The sequence below is a fragment of the Haliaeetus leucocephalus genome, unplaced genomic scaffold (assembly GCF_000737465.1).
Source record: "Haliaeetus leucocephalus isolate CR32 unplaced genomic scaffold, Haliaeetus_leucocephalus-4.0 Scaffold339, whole genome shotgun sequence".
NCBI classification, from domain to species: domain Eukaryota; kingdom Metazoa; phylum Chordata; class Aves; order Accipitriformes; family Accipitridae; genus Haliaeetus; species Haliaeetus leucocephalus.
The window spans coordinates 8,609,713-8,629,105 of NW_010972775.1; the positions used below are offsets into that span (position 1 = coordinate 8,609,713).

Genomic DNA, 19,393 nt, shown 5'->3' on the forward strand with positions numbered 1-19,393 from the left:
TCCTAAGAAGAAATAATAATATCATTCTCAGTAGTATAATTCCGGATGCATGCCAATTAGTTCCATATATTGTGTATTTCAAAGATCATTTCCCAAAAGGGCTGGAAACAAATAATTATCTTTTTTTTTTTTTTTTTAATCTGTCTGCATTTAAAGTCAATCAGTCATGAGGCTTCAGAGGAAAAAGCAGGCTAAAAACATATTTAAAAGCCTATTCCTAGCCCCATGAGAGTGCAGTCTCAAAACACTAAATCTGTCACTGGTTCAGGGGTGATAGCAGACACTGCTGTGCCTCCCAATTACACCATCAGTTGTACATTTCCAGAAATATACATGTGAGAAGAAACTGTAACACAAGTGATTTTTTAAAAGGAAAAAGATTTGAAACTGCTCAAAGGTGATTATCAAAATCTTCCTTTGAGGCATTCTGGAAGAATACACATACAGTAAAAGTAAATCAAAATATATTTCAGAACACTGTCACTATTCTTAGTATTTCTGTCCACACCACTCCATGTATCATGTATTCTTTTCTTGTACACACACACAAAAAATATCACTTCTGCAAGACACCACTGTATCAAAAAAAAAAAAATCACAGCACCAGAACAGCAATGAAAGAGAAAGCTAACTGAATTGTCCCTGGGCATTTTGTCCATCAAGATATGTTAGAAAGATTAACTGAAAGTGAAAAACACAACACAAAATACAATGTTCAGGACTGGCATTCATTTGGTTCATATTGTACAAATGCCTGGAGGAATCATGTGTACCCAGAAGCAGTTAATGACATGGACGAAAGCAAGTCTAGAAGAATGCAAATGACCAAAGAAAGTTAAAAAATTATTAAACATCAGCTGAACATATACAGATAAATTCAAATCTACCCTGTGCGAAATAAGTTAACTTTACTGTGTTTCTTGCTACCCAATGGCAATTATATTAAGAAAGTCTTAATGATTACATTAATACTTACTATTAGAAGCAGCACCACTAACTGTTACCAAAACCAAGCATTTTTTAACAGGTCATCTTTATTTTTCCTTGGAATCGAGAGCTAAGTTCATATTAAAAAGAATTAATTCAGAAATTGAGAAGTACTCCACCTCAAGGCCAGAACAAAGACAACCCCAACTACCAAAACCAGTAACAGAAACCTGGTGGTGGACAGTAATAACTGCATGGGAATGGACGTGGCCATCTGCATGAAGAATGCCGAGGGCAGAGTAGTACAGTTCTTTGTCTCCCAGCTTCAAAGTTGAACATCACTCTTTATAAATGTTGATGATCTTAAGCTTTGTTCTGAGTTTTTGGATAACATAATCCTGCCAAAATAAATATGAAAGTTGCTTTCATATTCTGTTCATTACCACTTAATTCAAACAAATATTCTTCAAGAACAAGTTGAAGACCTCTATCTACAATAACAAAACAGCAAAGGATCAAACGTATACCTTGCACATTAACAACAAATAAAGTTGTAAGAATCCCTAAAGTTTCTTGCAAATCAGGCACGTGGAAAAGCAAATAACCTTCCCACCTAACAGTTTCAACTAGATCAATCTTCTGGGCTCCACTGGAAGATACTTCTACCTCCTGATTTCCCCAGCTTTCTGTGTCTCCCAAATACTAGCTTCAGTGCAAACATCCTACTTCTCATAAAAGCTGCTGTGAAGTTTAAAAATAAGTAGCTCAAATCACTTGAACTACAAAAAGATGAGAAAGCAGACATTATTTAAAAAAAAAAGCCTCACAAGTATCACATTCAGAAGTTGCTAAAATGTAACCTATAAATTGGGGTGAACAGTTAATTCACCTTCCTAAAGCAATGTTTAATTCCTTAAATTGGTTCACACTCTCTCCCCCTTCAGTGTTTTCTAAAACATTGATCCTGCTAGCTGTATCAAAAATTCTATTTAAAGTAAAAAAAGTGAGAACAAAGTTACAATTTTTGGAACACTTGTTTTTATCCCAACCTGGTTGATTTTACTGTGGTTTACAGAATGTAAAGCAGCTTTTTTTCTTCCCAAAAGCTAGAACCAAATATAAAACAACAGTCTTAACATGCTAGTTTAGCAAAATACACTAGTTTAATTTTGCGTTACAAAGGACTGTTCAAGGGCCAAGGCATTGTTTTTCTCTTAAGGGATATTTATGTACAATGTAGGTTTTACTAGTCAAACGTAATCGAGACCAAAGCACACTGTTAGTATATAAAGTATGTTTTCAAAATATCTGTAGTGCTTGAGGTCTTCCCCTTTGACATGCATTTACTCATCAGTACTTCTTAAACTTCCCTTCGCATACCAGAATTATGATATAAGAATTGTGTGTTTCACAAAAGGCTCTATTTGATGGTATGCAACTATTTTTATGACAGAAGAAACAAACAAGTTAAAAAGCACTTCAGGGGAAGAAGAAATTAATGTTTTGAAACCAAGTTCTTCATGATCATTAGGTTAGATCAAATTTGTTTCATAACTTTAAAACACATGCTGTTGTAGAGCTTTTCCATCTCTGTTAAAGTGCAGGTTCTGTCTACGACATCCCAAAGGGTATTTATTAGTATTCAGAATACAGGCACAGTAGCAAATGCAGTCACATTTAACACAGCCTCATTTCTTGTTTCAGTCAGAGTAGGTTTTGTCAAAAAACCCACTTGATTACTGAATCTTTTTAGATGACTTGTTACCATATCCGTGATTATTAGATCATGGCCATAGGCTAGACACTGGTACATATATACAGCTGTCAAAGTGAATTTAATCCATTAAATACAAAGGATAGCTATGGACAGGGCTGTTTTCTGTTTATGTATCAGGAAGCCTTTTTAGACTATTTATTTTCTTCCTTGAAGAAATTTAGGCAAATATATTTATCTACACTTCTTATTTAGATTAGATTCAAATAAAATTTACAGAAATGAGAAGCATATGTAATCTGTGAAGGTGTGCTGAAACAGTTTCTGGAACATTGCTATGAGTCCTAGACAGAAATCTGCATTTTCACATTTTTAAATAACAAAACTTAGATTTTGAAAGCTTTCTACTAGATACAGTAAGAACTGAAGAAGAAAAACCAAAAAATTTTATCAACGTTAAGTAAAAGATTAAACAAGCAGAGACATAAACATTATATACAACAGGAGGGAGTGGATATTAACACTGAAAATATGTGCTGCTTGGGTCATATGAAGTTATTCCTATCAACCCATTCCAAGTCCACCATTTCCCTGAACTGAAGAAGTTAAAAAACACTGTCTCTTCTACAGTGTGAACACCAGCCCTCATTTTACAACTGAGGAAACCAGGAAATAGAAAAGAAAAAGCAGTTCCTCAAATGGACATCGGAACTATGCAATAAGATATGAACAGAAATTTTGCCCCTTTGCTATGTCCTTTAAAACTCAAGATTATCCTCTCTTCATTATGCAGTAATACAATCTTGGCAAAAGTTTTTGATGGATATATTCATGTCTGCTTTAGCTTATTTAAACTACAAAAATAACAGCACTAAGTATCACGTGAGTAATAATATTTCCTAGCAATCTGCTACTCCTAGTGAATTTTTAGATAGGAATTCTCATTTTAAAAGTCATTATGACAAACAAAATTCACATTTTGAGAATTTTGTATTTTGTTCATAAATTATAGGGATATGGAATACTGAATTAACGGATCTGATAAAACAGTAGCATAGACAGAAACAAAACCAAAGGATATTGAAAAGTATTTAATATCTCAGACAGAAGCTTGTTACATGAATTACATGAGCTGCTCATTTAATTTTAGAATCAGTCATCCAAGTATAAAATTCTTTCAGAATTAGAATTTTAAAAGATAAATACCTAACTTGTCATATTAAACTAATTTTAAATGCTATCTTTGCTAAGCCTGGCAAAATCAGGCCAGTATTAATACATACTTACATATTCAGAACACAGTGAGCTTATCTCAATGTATTTCAGTGAACCTATTGCCACAAGTCCAAAACCAGTGTCTACTCAGTCAGTATTAATTGACTCAAAGACTAAAAGGACACGTAAATAGAACTTTTGTTGGAGCTGTGCAAGACCTCTTTTCCCCAAACATGACTTGAGACCAACTGGCAAAACAGTTAGAAGAAACTTGAGATATTAATGTTGTGTTTGTTCCCAACGATAGCTAGAGAGCTTCAGTACATGTCTGCTGATGCAGCATTAAATTTGCTTAAAAAGGGAAAACAACAGACACCTTGCAGAGTCTAATTCCCTTGGTTCACACTCTCGGTGTAATCAATCCTGACCTCTCCTCGGACCCAGATCTGGTCACCATGCCAAGGTCACTTACGCCATGACTTGTCTATCCAGGTTAGACCAACACATGTAGAAACTGTAAGTAACAAGTCCTGTCTAAACTGCTTAGAGCAGCAGCTCAGTAACGCTTCCCAAGGCCAAGCCAACCTGAAGCAATACTTCTTTCCTACTCTGAGAAAGGGGCAAGAGGGGGCAGGGATTGAAAAACCAAACCCAAGCTAAAGATCACTAGTATGGCACATGCACACATCTGCTACGGCAGGCAGAAAGTTCTTTTCAAGTACAAATAAAGTATTAATTATTTCATTCTTCCTTAATTTCACATGGAAGGAGAAAAAAAGAATTAAGTGTTTGTTTAATTCTCATCTGTATCTACTATTTCAAAGAAAGTGATAAAGCTATAGACTGTGTTACGTAAAAAGCTGCAAAGGATGGAGCAATCTATATTGGTGACTTCAAAATTCTTCTTTTCTAGAGACTTTTTCAGTAATAAAGGAACACTTAAACATGGAAATCCCAGTCCACATGAAAGAATATGCTGTACAGCGTTAATCACATTAATTGTCTCCTGACTTAGAAAAGTTTTCACTTTGTCTTTCTGTTCCTCAGTTTAAAAATTGTTTGATCTTTTTAAATAGGGAGAAAATTAATCAACTCCATCCTCACAGCACATGTAGAAATGGATGTTACTGCTGTCTAGAGTATCTGCACTATAGAAGTTGTCTCTGAACGCCTACACTTCATCTTGGAGAAGAAAACCTCACTTATCAAAAATTATATATCTGATGGGACACAAGAAATTCACAGCCTCTTCTTAATTTGGTAACAAAACCACACTGAGGAGGAAATATTTGTACACAAAGATCTAGCCATGTTCGCTGAAAAAGGGATCCTATGTAAGGTATATTTTCTAAATAAGTACAGAACTTTACATCTCCACAAGTGATCTCTCCCATTATTTATATTATGAAACCCTAAATGCGACACTAATACGGGAGCAAGGCAACCATTTTACCTAGAAAAAAGAAAACCATCAAGTTGAAAAGCATTACAAATAAAGTAGCATATTTTCACAACTGTTTTGCGGTAACCAAAATCATGGAGGAAACTCTCTAAAAATATATTTTCCAACTACTAAAAGGGACAAGTACTGCAGGAAGCTATCGAAGTCATACAGTGATACTTGTGCAATAAAAACTAGTTAACAGTTAACAGCAGCTCAATCCACATGTGCATTCAAGCTAAGTATGTTAAATGTAAGAAATGCTCACAGCATAAGATTTTAAGAAGTTGTAGCTTTATGAACTGGGGGGTTCAAGCAACAACTACCTGTGAAAAGAAGATGATCGTGTATTTTAAAGAAATCTATACTTCCCGCTCTTTTCACTACAGCTATGTCCTAATACTGACAAGGTACTTTCAGATCAATGCACCAAGCACTTGAGGAGATGCAACAGCTCTGCCAAGAATGCTGCCTTCAAAAGGACTTTCATTGCTATGGCAACAGCATGTTCTCCAGTATCCAATTTGGAGACAACCTATGACATATACATGAGAGATGGCCAAACTCCGACTGATTCCTCACTGCAGCACAAGTCGCATTGTCATATACACACCAGTTTTCACTTGCAGAAATATAAGGTACAAAACAGGTTTATTTTGATGATAGTTCACGGGGCACTTCAGTTACCTACCAATAAACAGCTGCATCTAGGAGAAAAGAATGCCATTCATTTTATAAAACAAATATAGACTATTCAAAGGCCAAAAGGAATATAACCATTAGCATAGAATATAAATTGCATTACACAGCATCTCCCATATGTAGGCATTTACCTCTTCTCTGATCCCAATTTCCCCTAACAGGATGAGGGAAAAGGAAAAAGGAATTGTTAGTACATCGTAAGTAAGCAGATGATTGAAACCATTGTTCCGTACTCAACAAGTACCTTGAAAATAAAGTGGGTTTAATGAGTATAATGAACATACATAAATATAAACTCTGGTTTTACTGCATCACTCAAAAAAAAAAACCACAAAAAACCAAAAGCAATCTCTTACAATGCTTCACCTTCTACCCAGAAACGTATTCACAAACGCACAGCCTTGACATGTCTTGAAATTTATTCACGTAACATGTAGAGTTTTAAGCATCCGTTCCATACATATCACTCTTACACTTGTAAGAGTTTGTGTACTACTACACAGGGACCAGCCATTCAAACCATTAAAAAGGATAAGAAGGAAATTTAAGTTACATAGCCATTTCTGCATTTTTATTACATGACAGTTTTCAAAAAACCAGCCTGCTGTTGCTCACCTAAGTTCATTCACCCCAGATGGTCAAATATATCTTTCCTGTAACACAATGAGAAATGTAACAACGTGGTTGCATTCTTTACATTCCTGGCAACCCTAAAATAGTTTAGCAACCTTTAAGATTACTTCTGGTTGTACTGTACAGTGCTCATATACTGAAGACTAACATAGAAACTTTTTGTAAAGAATCACAACCTTCTTTAAAATCTTGTTGGAAGAAAAAGGGGTTGACTTACAGAAAGGGAAAAATATAAGGCCCTTCGGTTGATTCATGAAGGCCTGAAAGACTGTTGGGGGAGCATGTTCTGGAGAGGATATGGGCTCTCATCCTTTAAAGCCTCTCTCTGCTTTCTTTTGAAGTATCAGGCATTATCTAGCTTGTTTTGCATGTAGTAATATTACAGATTAATTAAAAAATCTTCCAAATAAACCAATGAAATAAATGAAAGGGAAAAAAGATGGGGGGTTTGGTTTGTTTGGGTTTTGGGGAGGTGCTTTGGTTTTTTGTATGGTTTTTTTTTTTTTGGTTTGGGGTTTTTGGGGGGGGGGTTGTTTTTTGGTTTTTTTTCCGAGTTGACGAGCTTTCTAAATTCTGCATCTTACAAGTACTTGCAAGAAAAATATCTAATTCAGATGTTCCTGTCATAAGTAATATTGACAAAGTTCATGCTCCACTTTTTTGTGTGGTTATTGCTGTCCTCTGGCAAGGGAATATGATATCAGAGATATTTTCAAGGTTACCAAAATAAAAGCATTACACAGAGCAGAGAACACATGTCAGACATTACATGCATTTATACACATTAAGTGGCAGAGATGTGCATTTCTTTTATAAAATCAAACTAAGGGAAAAATTTTTGATTTACCGTACCATTCAATCACTTTGCATCTAAGCATCACAAACACTAATCTTGCAAAGACATACTAGAAAATGCAGCCATTTGAACTCTGCAGTAGTAAGCACCATGCACCATTTTTAGAAATATACAAAAGCTTTTCATTACTCCAAAACTCGGTCATCTTCATTAAATCACCATCTCTTCATAAAAGCCTTGGCTTCATTTAGCATTCAGGAAGATGAAAGAGCAGCTACCCTCCTTATGGATTACTTCTCTATTACAAGAGAATGTTTTGCACGTCAAAAGCAACATTAAAGGATTAAATGATACTGTCATTTCTGCTCTTGTTTATTTGCAGTGGGCAGTGAACAGAATTGCAAAGAAACAATCAGTGATTATTTTAAGCTGTGTTCTTTCGCAAGGATTATGACTCATGAAGTTGCTGCATAAAGAAACTGTAATGGGATAGGTGTCGCATTGAAAATCATCGAAAGATCACAATATAAAAAAATGTTTGTCCTACAAGCAAAGCTGTCTGGTTTAATCATTTCACAGAGTGGCCACAATAGCTCTTGGGATAACACCAAGACAATAATATCTTGCATTCAAATAAACAAAAAATAAAAATATAAACAGTGAATTCCATTCTCCTACACAAGACTAAAAATACTTTAAAATTTTCAGAAGCATATTTCTCTCCACAGCATCCTACTAACACTAATGCAACACAGTAGAAAATTCAAGAGATATTTGCTTGCAAGACATCCCTGCAGCATGCAAAATGCAAAATTCAATGACTTTATCATGGATTTATCTACATCTTTTAGGCTTTGGAAAACATGTTTTCCAACAGAACTAGAGAAACCAAGTTTGCAAAGCAATGTTATTTTAAATTAAACTCTTTATGTTTTTCTCACACATTATATACTAATAGGTATGAATCACACTCAGTAAGTTTTATGTTTTGCTAAAACTTCTGTCTGGTTCCCTTCTTATTTCCTCATTCAAGTGAAAAAACGGTTTATTTTGGACTTTTAGACAGATGTTAAAAATGCAGATAGTACCACCAATGTGCATTCAGGTTTTATTTTAGGTAAGACTTGGAACCACTCAATACACTAAAGATTTTGCATGTAAAACCTGAACATGGAAGACGACAGAAGGACTGTATATTAATTCACTCTCCAAAGACTACGATATACATATTAAAATTAGCGATATATTTTGGTCATACTCTAAACAGAATCAATACAGACACCAGGTAATGCTACAGACTAAGTTCTTGCTTACATTGAATTAAGGGTAAACTCTGGTTTAAACTCAATTTAATTTAACACACAGAACATGCACATTCATGGTCTGATATTAGTTGGTATTATACCCGCAAAACGTACACAACTAGAAATGACCAAATTTTGATTTTGTTTTACTAGGTATGTTTTTCTAAAAATTAGTTCTGCCTATTCATCTTTACATCTAAAAAGGGGAAAAAATACACCATCTACAATGTAATTTTCACAAATCAAGGCTCAGAATACACTTCCATATAAAACTCCAGCCCAGTCTAACTGAAGTTTGTCCATGTTACCACTGCTTCATCTTCATCAGCAGCAAAGAGCTCTTCCAGAGACGAGGCACAAACAAAATGTTTCCTGCAGTTTTGTTCATGCAAAGGAAAGTAGAACAGCAAAAGCAAGTGGTTCAACTTATTACTAGAATTCCACGTAACTAACAACCTGATAGAGACATGGAGATTAGCACCATTTCTGCAGCTACAACTGGTACAGAAAGAAAACAGTCTGCAGTACCAAAAAAAACAGACTTGAAAAGCATAACTAATATCTCATATGCTTACAAAAAAACAATATAAGCAATCTCTGTAGAAGATCAGGAGCAAGAAATCAGGTCCACAGCAGTAAACAAGATTTACTTCAGAAAAAAAAAAATTAATTCAAACTGTCAGCTGGATGTAAAAAATATCCACCTATTTTCCACTTACCAATAAAGACAAATTGTGTGTAATAGAAGAAATGTACAATTTTTTTCCTTCTGTTTTAAATGTAATTCTATAGCATGAGCAGGTTTTTAATTTTTCCATAGCACTAATATGGAAGCATACAACTTCCCTGGCCAAGACAAACCTTACTTAGCTTTATGCTAAGGTTTTACTAGCATTCCTAGAGAATACTACCCTACAAACAGGGCTGTAAAGTAAGCCCTTTTTATCCAGTCTCTTCCTCTTCCACCCTCCATTCCAAGTCCTTCTTTAAAACACCAGCAACAATTATTTTGATGTGATCAATATTTTTCTGCGTTACATTGGTAAAAACATGAAGTTTATTTCATTTAAAGCAATTCCAGCTCCTTCTTTCCAAAAAAATTAAAAAAAAAACCCACACACCCCTAGCATACAAGAATAATCTAACAAAGTCCTGAAGATTGATTGGGTACATTTTAGCCTGATTATCCTCTGAAGACAGTGAGATATTATTAAATATAACAAAAGCTGCTCTTTCTGATCATTCTTGGTATTCCGTTAACATCTTCACCAAAAAAGTATGTCCTTTATGTTTTTGAATGTTGTGTTTACAAACACAGCTTTGTTTTACAAATGAAAAAAGACAAGGCATTCATTCAAGACATTAAAAAAAAATCATTATCTCATCTTAGACTCATAATAGAAGAAAAAAAACTTGTCCCTACAACAACTAGTAAATAATGGATTGTAATATTTTAAAAGTCCACAAGTACTTCCAAATCATCAGGTTGAGCTATACAATAGAACTGGGGACTTCTAGACATTCACATTAATAAAAAAAACCAACAAATTGAAGGAATAGCCAACCCTACTTAAGACAGAAAAAAAGAGATATTAAAAATACATTTTCTGTCCTTAGAATTGTAATTATGCACTGAAATAATACTCTTCCCTCGTTTCTTACAATGCTTAATGACCAAAAAAGCGGTTAAAGTATATACACAATTTAAAACTAGTTATGAGTATTCAACAACAATCCCCATCAATTAACTCACATGCAGAAGAAAATAGTGCCTTTTCTTATTTCTTTATTAACTATTTAAATTTAGTGACTTCCTCACAGAACACATAAAACTGTTCAAGTTTTGCTATATACTTCTGAAGAACTGCTAACACATTAAATTAGACAATGCCTCTAAAAAAAGCTTTTTAGAGAACATACCTCATTCAATGAAGTCATTTATTGAAACTGAGCTTTCAAATATGATAAACTAATATTTATTTTGAAGGAAATTTAACACAGAAGACTTATTTATATCACATAGATCATGTCTGGCTCTATAGGTAATTTAAGAAATTTTATAAAGCTTCTAAAAATGCTCAACGCTATTCCCCAAAAACATAATCCTTCAACATTGGAGTACCAAAAAACACCCCTGCATCTCCGCAGTCAAGAGAAGTCAGCTCAAGAGGTCTAGTAAACTCCTAAAGTTTATGCACATCTTTCAGTTTTAAAACTAGTCTCCACAAAATCCAATCTTACTAAGTGATATAGTGTTTTATTAGTGCCTTAAACATCCTTCTGTTTATAAATAAATACACACAGTTTTCAACCATGAAAAATTATACTGTATCTTTAGCAACTTAAAGAAAATACAGTTTACCAAGTTTATAGTACAGTATATAGTAGATAAACAGAAAATCATAACTGTATCTATAGGCTCAACTATGGATAAAATAGAATTATCTGAGACAAACAACTGTCATACCAACTTGATAACAAAATGACTAAGGGGTTAAGTCCTGTTTGTGTGACAGCTGGAAGGAAGTGGGGGGAAGGGGAACTTTGGCATGTATGTATGAATGACAAGCTTTTAACATAAAATTCCCTTGCCAAAGACCAAAAAAAGACCACAAACAAATAAAACCAAAAAAAACCCCAAACCTTAGCAAAAGCTACAGACATAATAAAAGTTCTATAGTCATTAAGGGACTGAGTACAAGTTCAGCTGCCATTAAAGGACACATAAATACACAAGAATCTCATTTATACTTCTCTCTAAAGAAAAGGAATTCTTTAGATAACACGCAATTTCTCCTCAGACTCTTTTCAGGATTCTTCCTCCACTTCACCCAAACCCTTAGTCCTCGTGTTTACATTTATATCAACACTGCTCTTTGGGTAAATCAAAAAATACAGCAACAGGCAATTTCAAATCATATTCCTTCCCCATGCCAGTAAGACCACTCTTCAAAGCATCTGGATACTCTTTATCATTTACAATAGATCAGAAAAATTTGGCAGATCAAAGAGCTACTACTGGCTAGTGTGGAGGGTGATGGTGGGAGGTGCCCCATCAGGAAAGGACAAGGCACTACTGCAACCCCACACATTTTGAAGCCACCGGGAAATAACATGGCAAAGATCTTACTTGCACTGTGACACAGTAACATTTATATAGGGATTGGAGGATAGATGCTGTGCTTGTAAAGACAGCGATCATATCACTGCTCTCACCCAGGGAAAACTAATTGCTGGAAATAAGAGACTAACTTTTTGAAAGAATGCTTTCTACATGCCAATACAGCAAAAGTTACAGTTTCCCTTATTAACAGTGTCAAATTTATCTCTAAACGGAAGACAGCCCAAATGCTACTAAAAATTCTAAAATTAGCTGTTTGGAAAACAGCAAGGAATTTCTGGCCAATTGACATGAGGTTCATACCATCACCTTAAGTGATAACAGCCATTTCAAAACCATAGCCAATGGCAATAAATGATGGACAAACATCTACTTATCTACTCACCAAGCTAGATTCGGAACACCTAGCTGTTCCAGTAACTTCTCCTTTTTCCCTCCACCCCCCTCCCCTTTTTTTTTTAAGTCACAAAAAACCTCAATATCCACATGACCACAAACACCTTGTGAGAGACCGTCTGCTTTAAAGTTGGGTGATCAGTTCCCTCCATTTGTCCAACTTTTTTTTTTCCCCTTCTCTTTCTTAAACACGAATATGGAAGCAGTTACTTAGCCCTTTTATATGCTGTACTTTTCAAGACTGTTCATGGAGTGTCTGATAATTTATCTCTCCAAAGGCAAGGGAAGGGGAGGAGAAAAAGAGGCAGCAATAGTGAGACAGAGGCTGCCAACAGGCAAGCTGCAGAGTCACATATTTACTAGCACTGTATCACCCTTTTAGGTTTCTAAATGCAACAGGTAAGGGATCCAGACTGAAATTTTCAGCTCACTTGTGTTTGGCCCATTTGAAGGGTAATCCATGGGTCTCCCCTAAAAACAACTAGAGGGCAAAGAAGCTACGGGTACCTTTCTGCTTTCAAGCACAAGGCTTCTACAGCTTTTCCCAGGCTTTTCAGAAGACAACAGAATTTAGGATCTCTCAGACCCAAGATGAAATACCAGGTTACCAGGTCTGCTGGTTCACTTTTAATGGAGCTAGAGGACAACCTAAATACCAAAAATAAAAATAATAAAAAAGCCACATAGCTGCATGACCTAATGTTTATTTTAACAGGCCACTCTAGATTTCTGGCATTTAACACACAATAAACTCATCTCCTTTTGAACAGCAAACAAAAACACACAGGATCATAACATATTTTGGATGACAAAACCAGAAATACAGACTGAATTCTGAAATACATGCCTTCCACTTTTTTTTTTCTTTTTTTTTTTTAAGGAGTCTGTCATGACCTAACACATTGTAGGACCAGACTATGTGACTACACCAGACCTCTCATCAACTCCTTAATTCAGGGATTAGGAGAGCACTAGAAATTTCCTACACCTCAATGGGAGACTGCAGCAGAAAAACACATTGAATAATATCAGAGAACAGATTCTTCTTCGGAATCACAGTTCTGGTAAAAAGAAGAAAAAAATGATGTATTTTGAAAGGTTAGGAGGAGCACTATTTGCATACATAAAGTTTCATCTTTCTGCAGTCTCCTCCAAGGCTGAGTGCCTTTTCTCTTTAACACTTGCTGTACATTAATGAACACAGTATTTAAAACACTGCCAACCCAGGTAACTCTCTCAAGCTTTTTTGTTTGGGTTTTTTGTTTGCTTGTCTGTTTGTTTTACAAGGAACTGCTGATGCAAAACTAAAAAGGAAATAAGAGTTTACTGGACTGACAAACAGTAATCAAGTCAGGTTTTGCTAATTTTGGAAACACTGTTTGGTAACTTAATAGACCTGCTAAAGAATTGCCATTGTGTCCACTCTCAAGACACATGGCCCTAATTTAGGGACACTCAGGTTAATGGCAGGCTATCAACTTAAATGGTCTTTGCATCAAGCCACTAATTAGTGGCCTATCCCAATCCATTCCTTACAAACTCAGTACATTAGTAGAGAGCAGTGGAAAGGGCAACCTCTTGAATTTGCATAAAAGGGGACCAAACTGATACAGATATCTAAACAGATACATTCAAAGGTTTTTTGCATATAGGTCTAGTTCGAGGAATGTCTGGGTACACACAAGATTTGTGCCCAAAGCTGTCCATGCACAAATGTGTGTACTCATTTTTCATGAACTTCATAAGAATCTTCTTACAAGCAAGACAAGTGTCATATTTTGATGACTTAGCTCTTGAACTGTACCTCTTACTTTAAACTCTTACCACTTTGTTTTCTGTTAGACATCCACATTGTCTGTATTCAGCTTTTTTGACTTATACCTTGCATATGCATGTGCACAGCCACATACAAAAATAATGCTATTGGTACAATGAGGAGGCGACAAAAACTGAAGATAGCAGGCCACGTAGGAAAATATTGTCTCAGATATATTAACATCTAAGAAGTTCTTTAGAAGAGAAAAAAAAAAGGGGGGGGGATGTATTTTAGGGTACCACACCTGAGACTAAAAAATTTCATTTGCAGGAAATATTGAAATTGAGATCAAACCTACTGGGAAACATAGGAAAATTGCATTATTATTGCCTATGGCAGGCATCTCAATACTGCGACTGGATTTTAATGAAGTTACTGTAATAAATAAAGAGCATTGGGCAAAATCGGTCACCATCCAGGTTTGTATTGGCATACATTTTGTGGTTTTGACAAAAGCAAAAAAAAAGCAGAATTTCATTGTAAATCATAAACACTGCTATTAACCATAGTAACAACACAGAAAATTTTAATTTTTAAATAAAATCTGCAAAAAAGCCTGATTAAAAAGGCCAACAGAGCACATCTCTGACCTTTGCCTTCTCCTTCTACGATTTCTAAGACAGAAATGGCTTTATCTTCACAAGTTGGTTTTGCAGGAGAAAAGAATAGGAAGTTCTGTTTTAAACAAGAGATAATTACAACAGGTATGACAAGGAATATTTTGTGGCCTAACTCACTGACTTACATATCAGGTTACTTTTCCAATAAGCTTATTTCCACCAGTAGTCTGACCAAGTTATTTGACTTCATCAGCAGCTTACACAACCTACTGTCACAAGATACTATATCAGATTAGTTCACTTATTTCATCTGCAGCTTTCATTCATAACTGATTTACCTGTAGAAAGCAAGCCTGCCCCAACACCAGACTTTAGCTATCTTTTAATCAAAACACAATGTTCATATGTTAATCCATGACAGTATTTTCTTACAAATTGTAGATATCATATTAGCTGTTTTATTTATGCAATCCAATTACATGTATATTTTTACAGCATAATCAACGGAAGTACTGCAGAATTATACCAGATCAAGCTTGTTACATCAGAATTAATAACATACACCCTAGTATTTCCAACACTTCACAAAGCCACACCTGAAAAACAAACAGAACTTCACCATCCCTGAACAGCAACTAATTTATCCTTTTAAACTGGGGGCCTGGGGGGCGGTAAGGAAAATGCATCATGAGCATCCCTTCCTTCTGTATCAGATTTCCCAGAAATATACACTCTTAAGAGCCATGCAGACAAGCAGCTGATTTTCACCTACTTAATGGGGGCCATCAGGCTGCATCTCAAAGCACTGATAGGTTGGGGGGAGAGGGGGGTTGGCAGAGAATGTGTTCTCAGATTTGCTTAAATTTAAATGAGAAAAAGGGAGTTCTATAATAACAAACAATAAACACATTCTTATTCCAACTAAGAAAACACTTGCTTTTAGTATGCTTGTAAAGACAACAGAAAAATAAAACAACTGAGTTTAATGGGAAAGATACTGAAGCAAGCTTCACTTCTGTAATTGCCATCAGACTCACAGAAAGTCTCTGCAAGAGGTAGCATCATTCCGTATTTGAGGAAAAAATTTTAAAAGTACTTTTTAGGAATCTGTGCATACTGTGCTTTTTGGTACTAGGTAGCTCAAAGGAATAAATACCTCCTCCTTTCACATTTCTCTTTAAAAAGTGGCCTCTAGCAGTGAAAAAAGTTTTCAAACATTGTTTGTCCTAGAAGTGACGGAACACTTGAAATTAAAGCAACATCACAATTAAATCAGAGTTAAATGCCTACAGTTCGTCAATGATCTTAACACAGGCTTTCTACAAGACTTAACACTGACTCAGAACACAACTAATATAAAAGTTTGTCACCTCTCACTCCTGCAGAGTAATCCCCCTAGCTCAAGGCTTAGGTCATAACATTACAAGAATTAGGGCATATAATCCCACTGACCAGTAAATCTCTACAACAAGAAATGTTTTTAATTAAAACCCACAACTATATACCATTATCTCTTCCAAGGGGAATTTAGTTGTAGCCTGACAGCTGCAGTGTATTGTTCATGATTGGTATCTATGTGATGACACATCACATTGGTGAAGAAATTCAAGGAGTCAATAACACTGTTTCTCCCCAAAAGCTAAGTATTCTGGCATTCTCTCTTTTTCTGAGCCATCCAAGGAAAGAAGGGGAACCACCACCTACAAATAGGTCAAGCCACATTACCTAAGACTGATCTAAGAGCTAAACTGAAAATGAAAGCTTTATTATTCAACAGAAAGTTATTCTACTTGTTCAGGAAAAGCCAGGGGACAGGGGGAAAAGATGCTCAGGTTGTCCTCCCCACAATAAGTTTTAGCTCCCTGAATATCTTTTAAAACAAGCTTTTGAGAAACAACTGTCTTGAATATTTGTATCTGAAAAAAAAAAATATATTAACTATATCATATACAGATCTGCTGTCTTACTATTGCAAATAATTTAAACTTCACATACTTTCAAAGAGCAAGGTAAAACCACCTATATCTCAGAAGAGAAAATGTAAAACGCTTCTTCAAGTATGCTACAATTACAACATTTGCTACATATTTTCTTTAAATGAAATATGGGAAGTAGTCTCTGAAGAGTTTGCAAAATTACACAATTCAGAAGTTTTAAGATGCTTTTAAAAACAAAATTCTAAATTGTCACTAAAATGCAAGGTGTCATTTGAACTCTTAAAGTAACAGCTCTGACAATGTAAGGGGCAAACAGGCACTGTTACTGCACAACTTCAAGCAACTACTTCACTCCTCTACTGGTAGTCTAAAAGTTTATTTTCACTAACCTTAACAAAAACATCACTTTGCTGTATTCATAAAAACAAAAATACCACTTCATTGTATTCAGAGAAAATAAGCATACATAAAAAAAGAACAAAACACATTATCAAAAAGTTACTTTAGTTTCTCTTTCGTAAGTAGTAATAAATATACCCTTTACAAGAATGATACAAAGTATCTTAAAAAAATTGCACTTCTTTCCCCTTATCGGCTTATCTTAAAAGACTCAGAACGGCCATTAGGTGGACCTCAATGAAGGCACTGAAGCCACAAAATACATGCAACCGGTAAATACAGTTACTTGTTTTCCAGATACCCTGATAAAGGTTCAACATGAAAGAATTCTATTTGTCAGGACTTTGAGAACTACACAGTACCATAAAATTGTATTAGCCTTACATTTTCCTTAAGAACTGCATTTTAAAATATATCCTTGAGTCGGGAGTATTTCATTATTTGGCATTTGACATGTTTTACCCTTCCATACAGGGGCTAGGAAATGTGTCAATTGAACAGGTAGGTTTCATTTTATGAAACAAAAACAAAGCAGCCATTCATTTTTAACGCAACAGGTAAACAGACAACTTGTATGCCAGTATTAGACACATTAGAGACACTTTAATATTTTACTGTACTGGGCCAAGTATTCTAAGGAATATAGATGAAAACTGTGGTTAAAGTTAACAAAATGTGTTACAAAGTCAGATCAAAACAGCACATGTCTAGTTAACCTGAACGTCTTATGAGAATGTGTACAAATGAAAGATTACCATACTTTGACCACATGAAGACTAAGCTAAAACATCAAGACCTGGTTACATGAACTTTATGTATCTCAGATGCATCCTACCTGATCCACTGAACTGGCTGCTTCCTAGCGTAGTTGGTCTGGTTTTCCCACTATTAACAGGTGGGGAAAACATCTGCAAAACAAGAAAAAAAAGATGTGTTTAAATTGGCTTTGAAACTCCGTGCTACGTAACTGATGTAAACTTAAAAAAAAAAACTGTAATAGGAAGCAATTATTTGATTCATTTTTCTGCTAGAAAATAAACAGAATGCAAGATGCACATTTAGATCCATAAAACCAATAAGCTAAAGTACTCCTTGCAATTAACACCACCCACCAAAATCTCTTTTCTACATGAACACAACCAACTTAAAAAAAATAAAGTTAAAAGGAGACCTAGTACTACTATGACAATTTAAAATAGTTATTTATCTTAAATTTTGCTACTCAAAGTATATTTCTTACTGATCTGTGAGTTTAAAGTCACTGGATAAAGACAGCTTTGAGATGCAGTAGTTTTCTATGTTTACACACCAAGCACCTTTTTGAAATCTGTTAAAAATATCACACAGAAAATACCTATAATTTTCTAAGCCAAAACTATCAATGACTAACCTCTGATATTTACGAGCATTAGTTTTGGGGGTTGGGGTTTTTTTAGTGTTTTTTGTTTGTTTTTTTTTTTAACAAACCAAAAGAAAAGCCAAAGTACCAGTGCCACATGCCAGTTTAACAAACGTTAATTATTAGATTATGCCATCACTGGGTCAGCCTGATTTTAACCAGTTAAACCAATTGACCCAGTATTAAATCTGGAAGTCTAGACATTACATCAAAGTTCAGGTGTCCAACTTGGCTGAGACGGACCCAGCTGAGAGCCCTGCACACTGCTGCCCCTACTCCTCGGCTCGCTTTACCACGCCGAAGTCACGAGAAGACCTCGGAGAATGTCCTACCGCACTGAAGTCCAGCAAGTCGCTCAGTTCCTTGTCAGTCCCTATTGCGGCCATCCTCTGCTGCTGGGAATTCATCTTCCTCCGCTCCTCCGATCACCTTCTAGGGCACAGGGAGAGAGGCACAGGCAGTAGTACTTCACCGCCGGACTGGGGCCGACCCCCGGCCCTGGGAAGCCGGCCCCTCGCGAAGCAGCAGGGCCTCCGGTACCCCCGCAGGTACCTCTCTGCACCCCCCGAGGCGGGGGTGGGGGAATCCCCGGGGAGGCTCGCCTTGCCTCACCGGGCGGACCGACGGAATCGGCACCAGCAGCTTCCCTTCCCCAAACTAACCAACTCGCCCCAAGTTTCCTCGGGCTCCCTTTTCTCCCTCAACCCGCTTCTCCCCCACCTCGCGCAAGGCACAGGCGCGCCGCAGCGGGGCCGCCGCCAGGAATTAGGTCCGTCCGTGTGTCCCCCCTCCCCGCCCCAGGCAAAGCGAAAGCAAATAAACAGCCGCGGCCCAGCGAAGTCCGGGGAATTAGCGAGAGATTAAGTGACTCACTGTCTCTGCAACAATGGGGCTGACAAGCGGGGCTGGATGCGCCTCAGCAGAGCCATCTCTGCCCCGGCATTATCGCCGACCGCCTTCCCCGGCGGTGGCGGCTCTCCCCACCCACCCAGCGGGCCGCGACCGCCGCTCCGCGCTCGGGACCGCGGCGGGG

The 19,393-nt window shown here is 36.4% G+C and overlaps 1 protein-coding gene across 6 annotated transcripts in view; it reads right to left on the reverse strand.

Moving 5' to 3' along the window:
• Nucleotides 1–19,369, reverse strand: part of TCF12 (transcription factor 12) — a 174,017-nt gene extending 154,648 nt beyond the window's left edge. For 4 of the 6 annotated variants that reach the window (XM_010571774.1, XM_010571772.1, XM_010571771.1 and 1 more), the window contains exons 1-3: nt 19,234–19,368; nt 18,693–18,792; nt 17,797–17,869 (exon numbers count right to left, since the gene is read on the reverse strand). In XM_010571774.1, the coding sequence (XP_010570076.1) occupies nt 17,797–17,869; nt 18,693–18,767 (148 nt within the window). In that variant the 5' untranslated portion in view covers nt 18,768–18,792; nt 19,234–19,368. Of the gene's footprint in view, nt 1–17,796; nt 17,870–18,692; nt 18,793–19,233 lie in introns of all 6 variants that reach the window. The other 2 variants (XM_010571773.1, XM_010571775.1) reach the window with 2 other exon arrangements.
• Between the last annotated feature and the right edge of the window lie 24 nt (nt 19,370–19,393).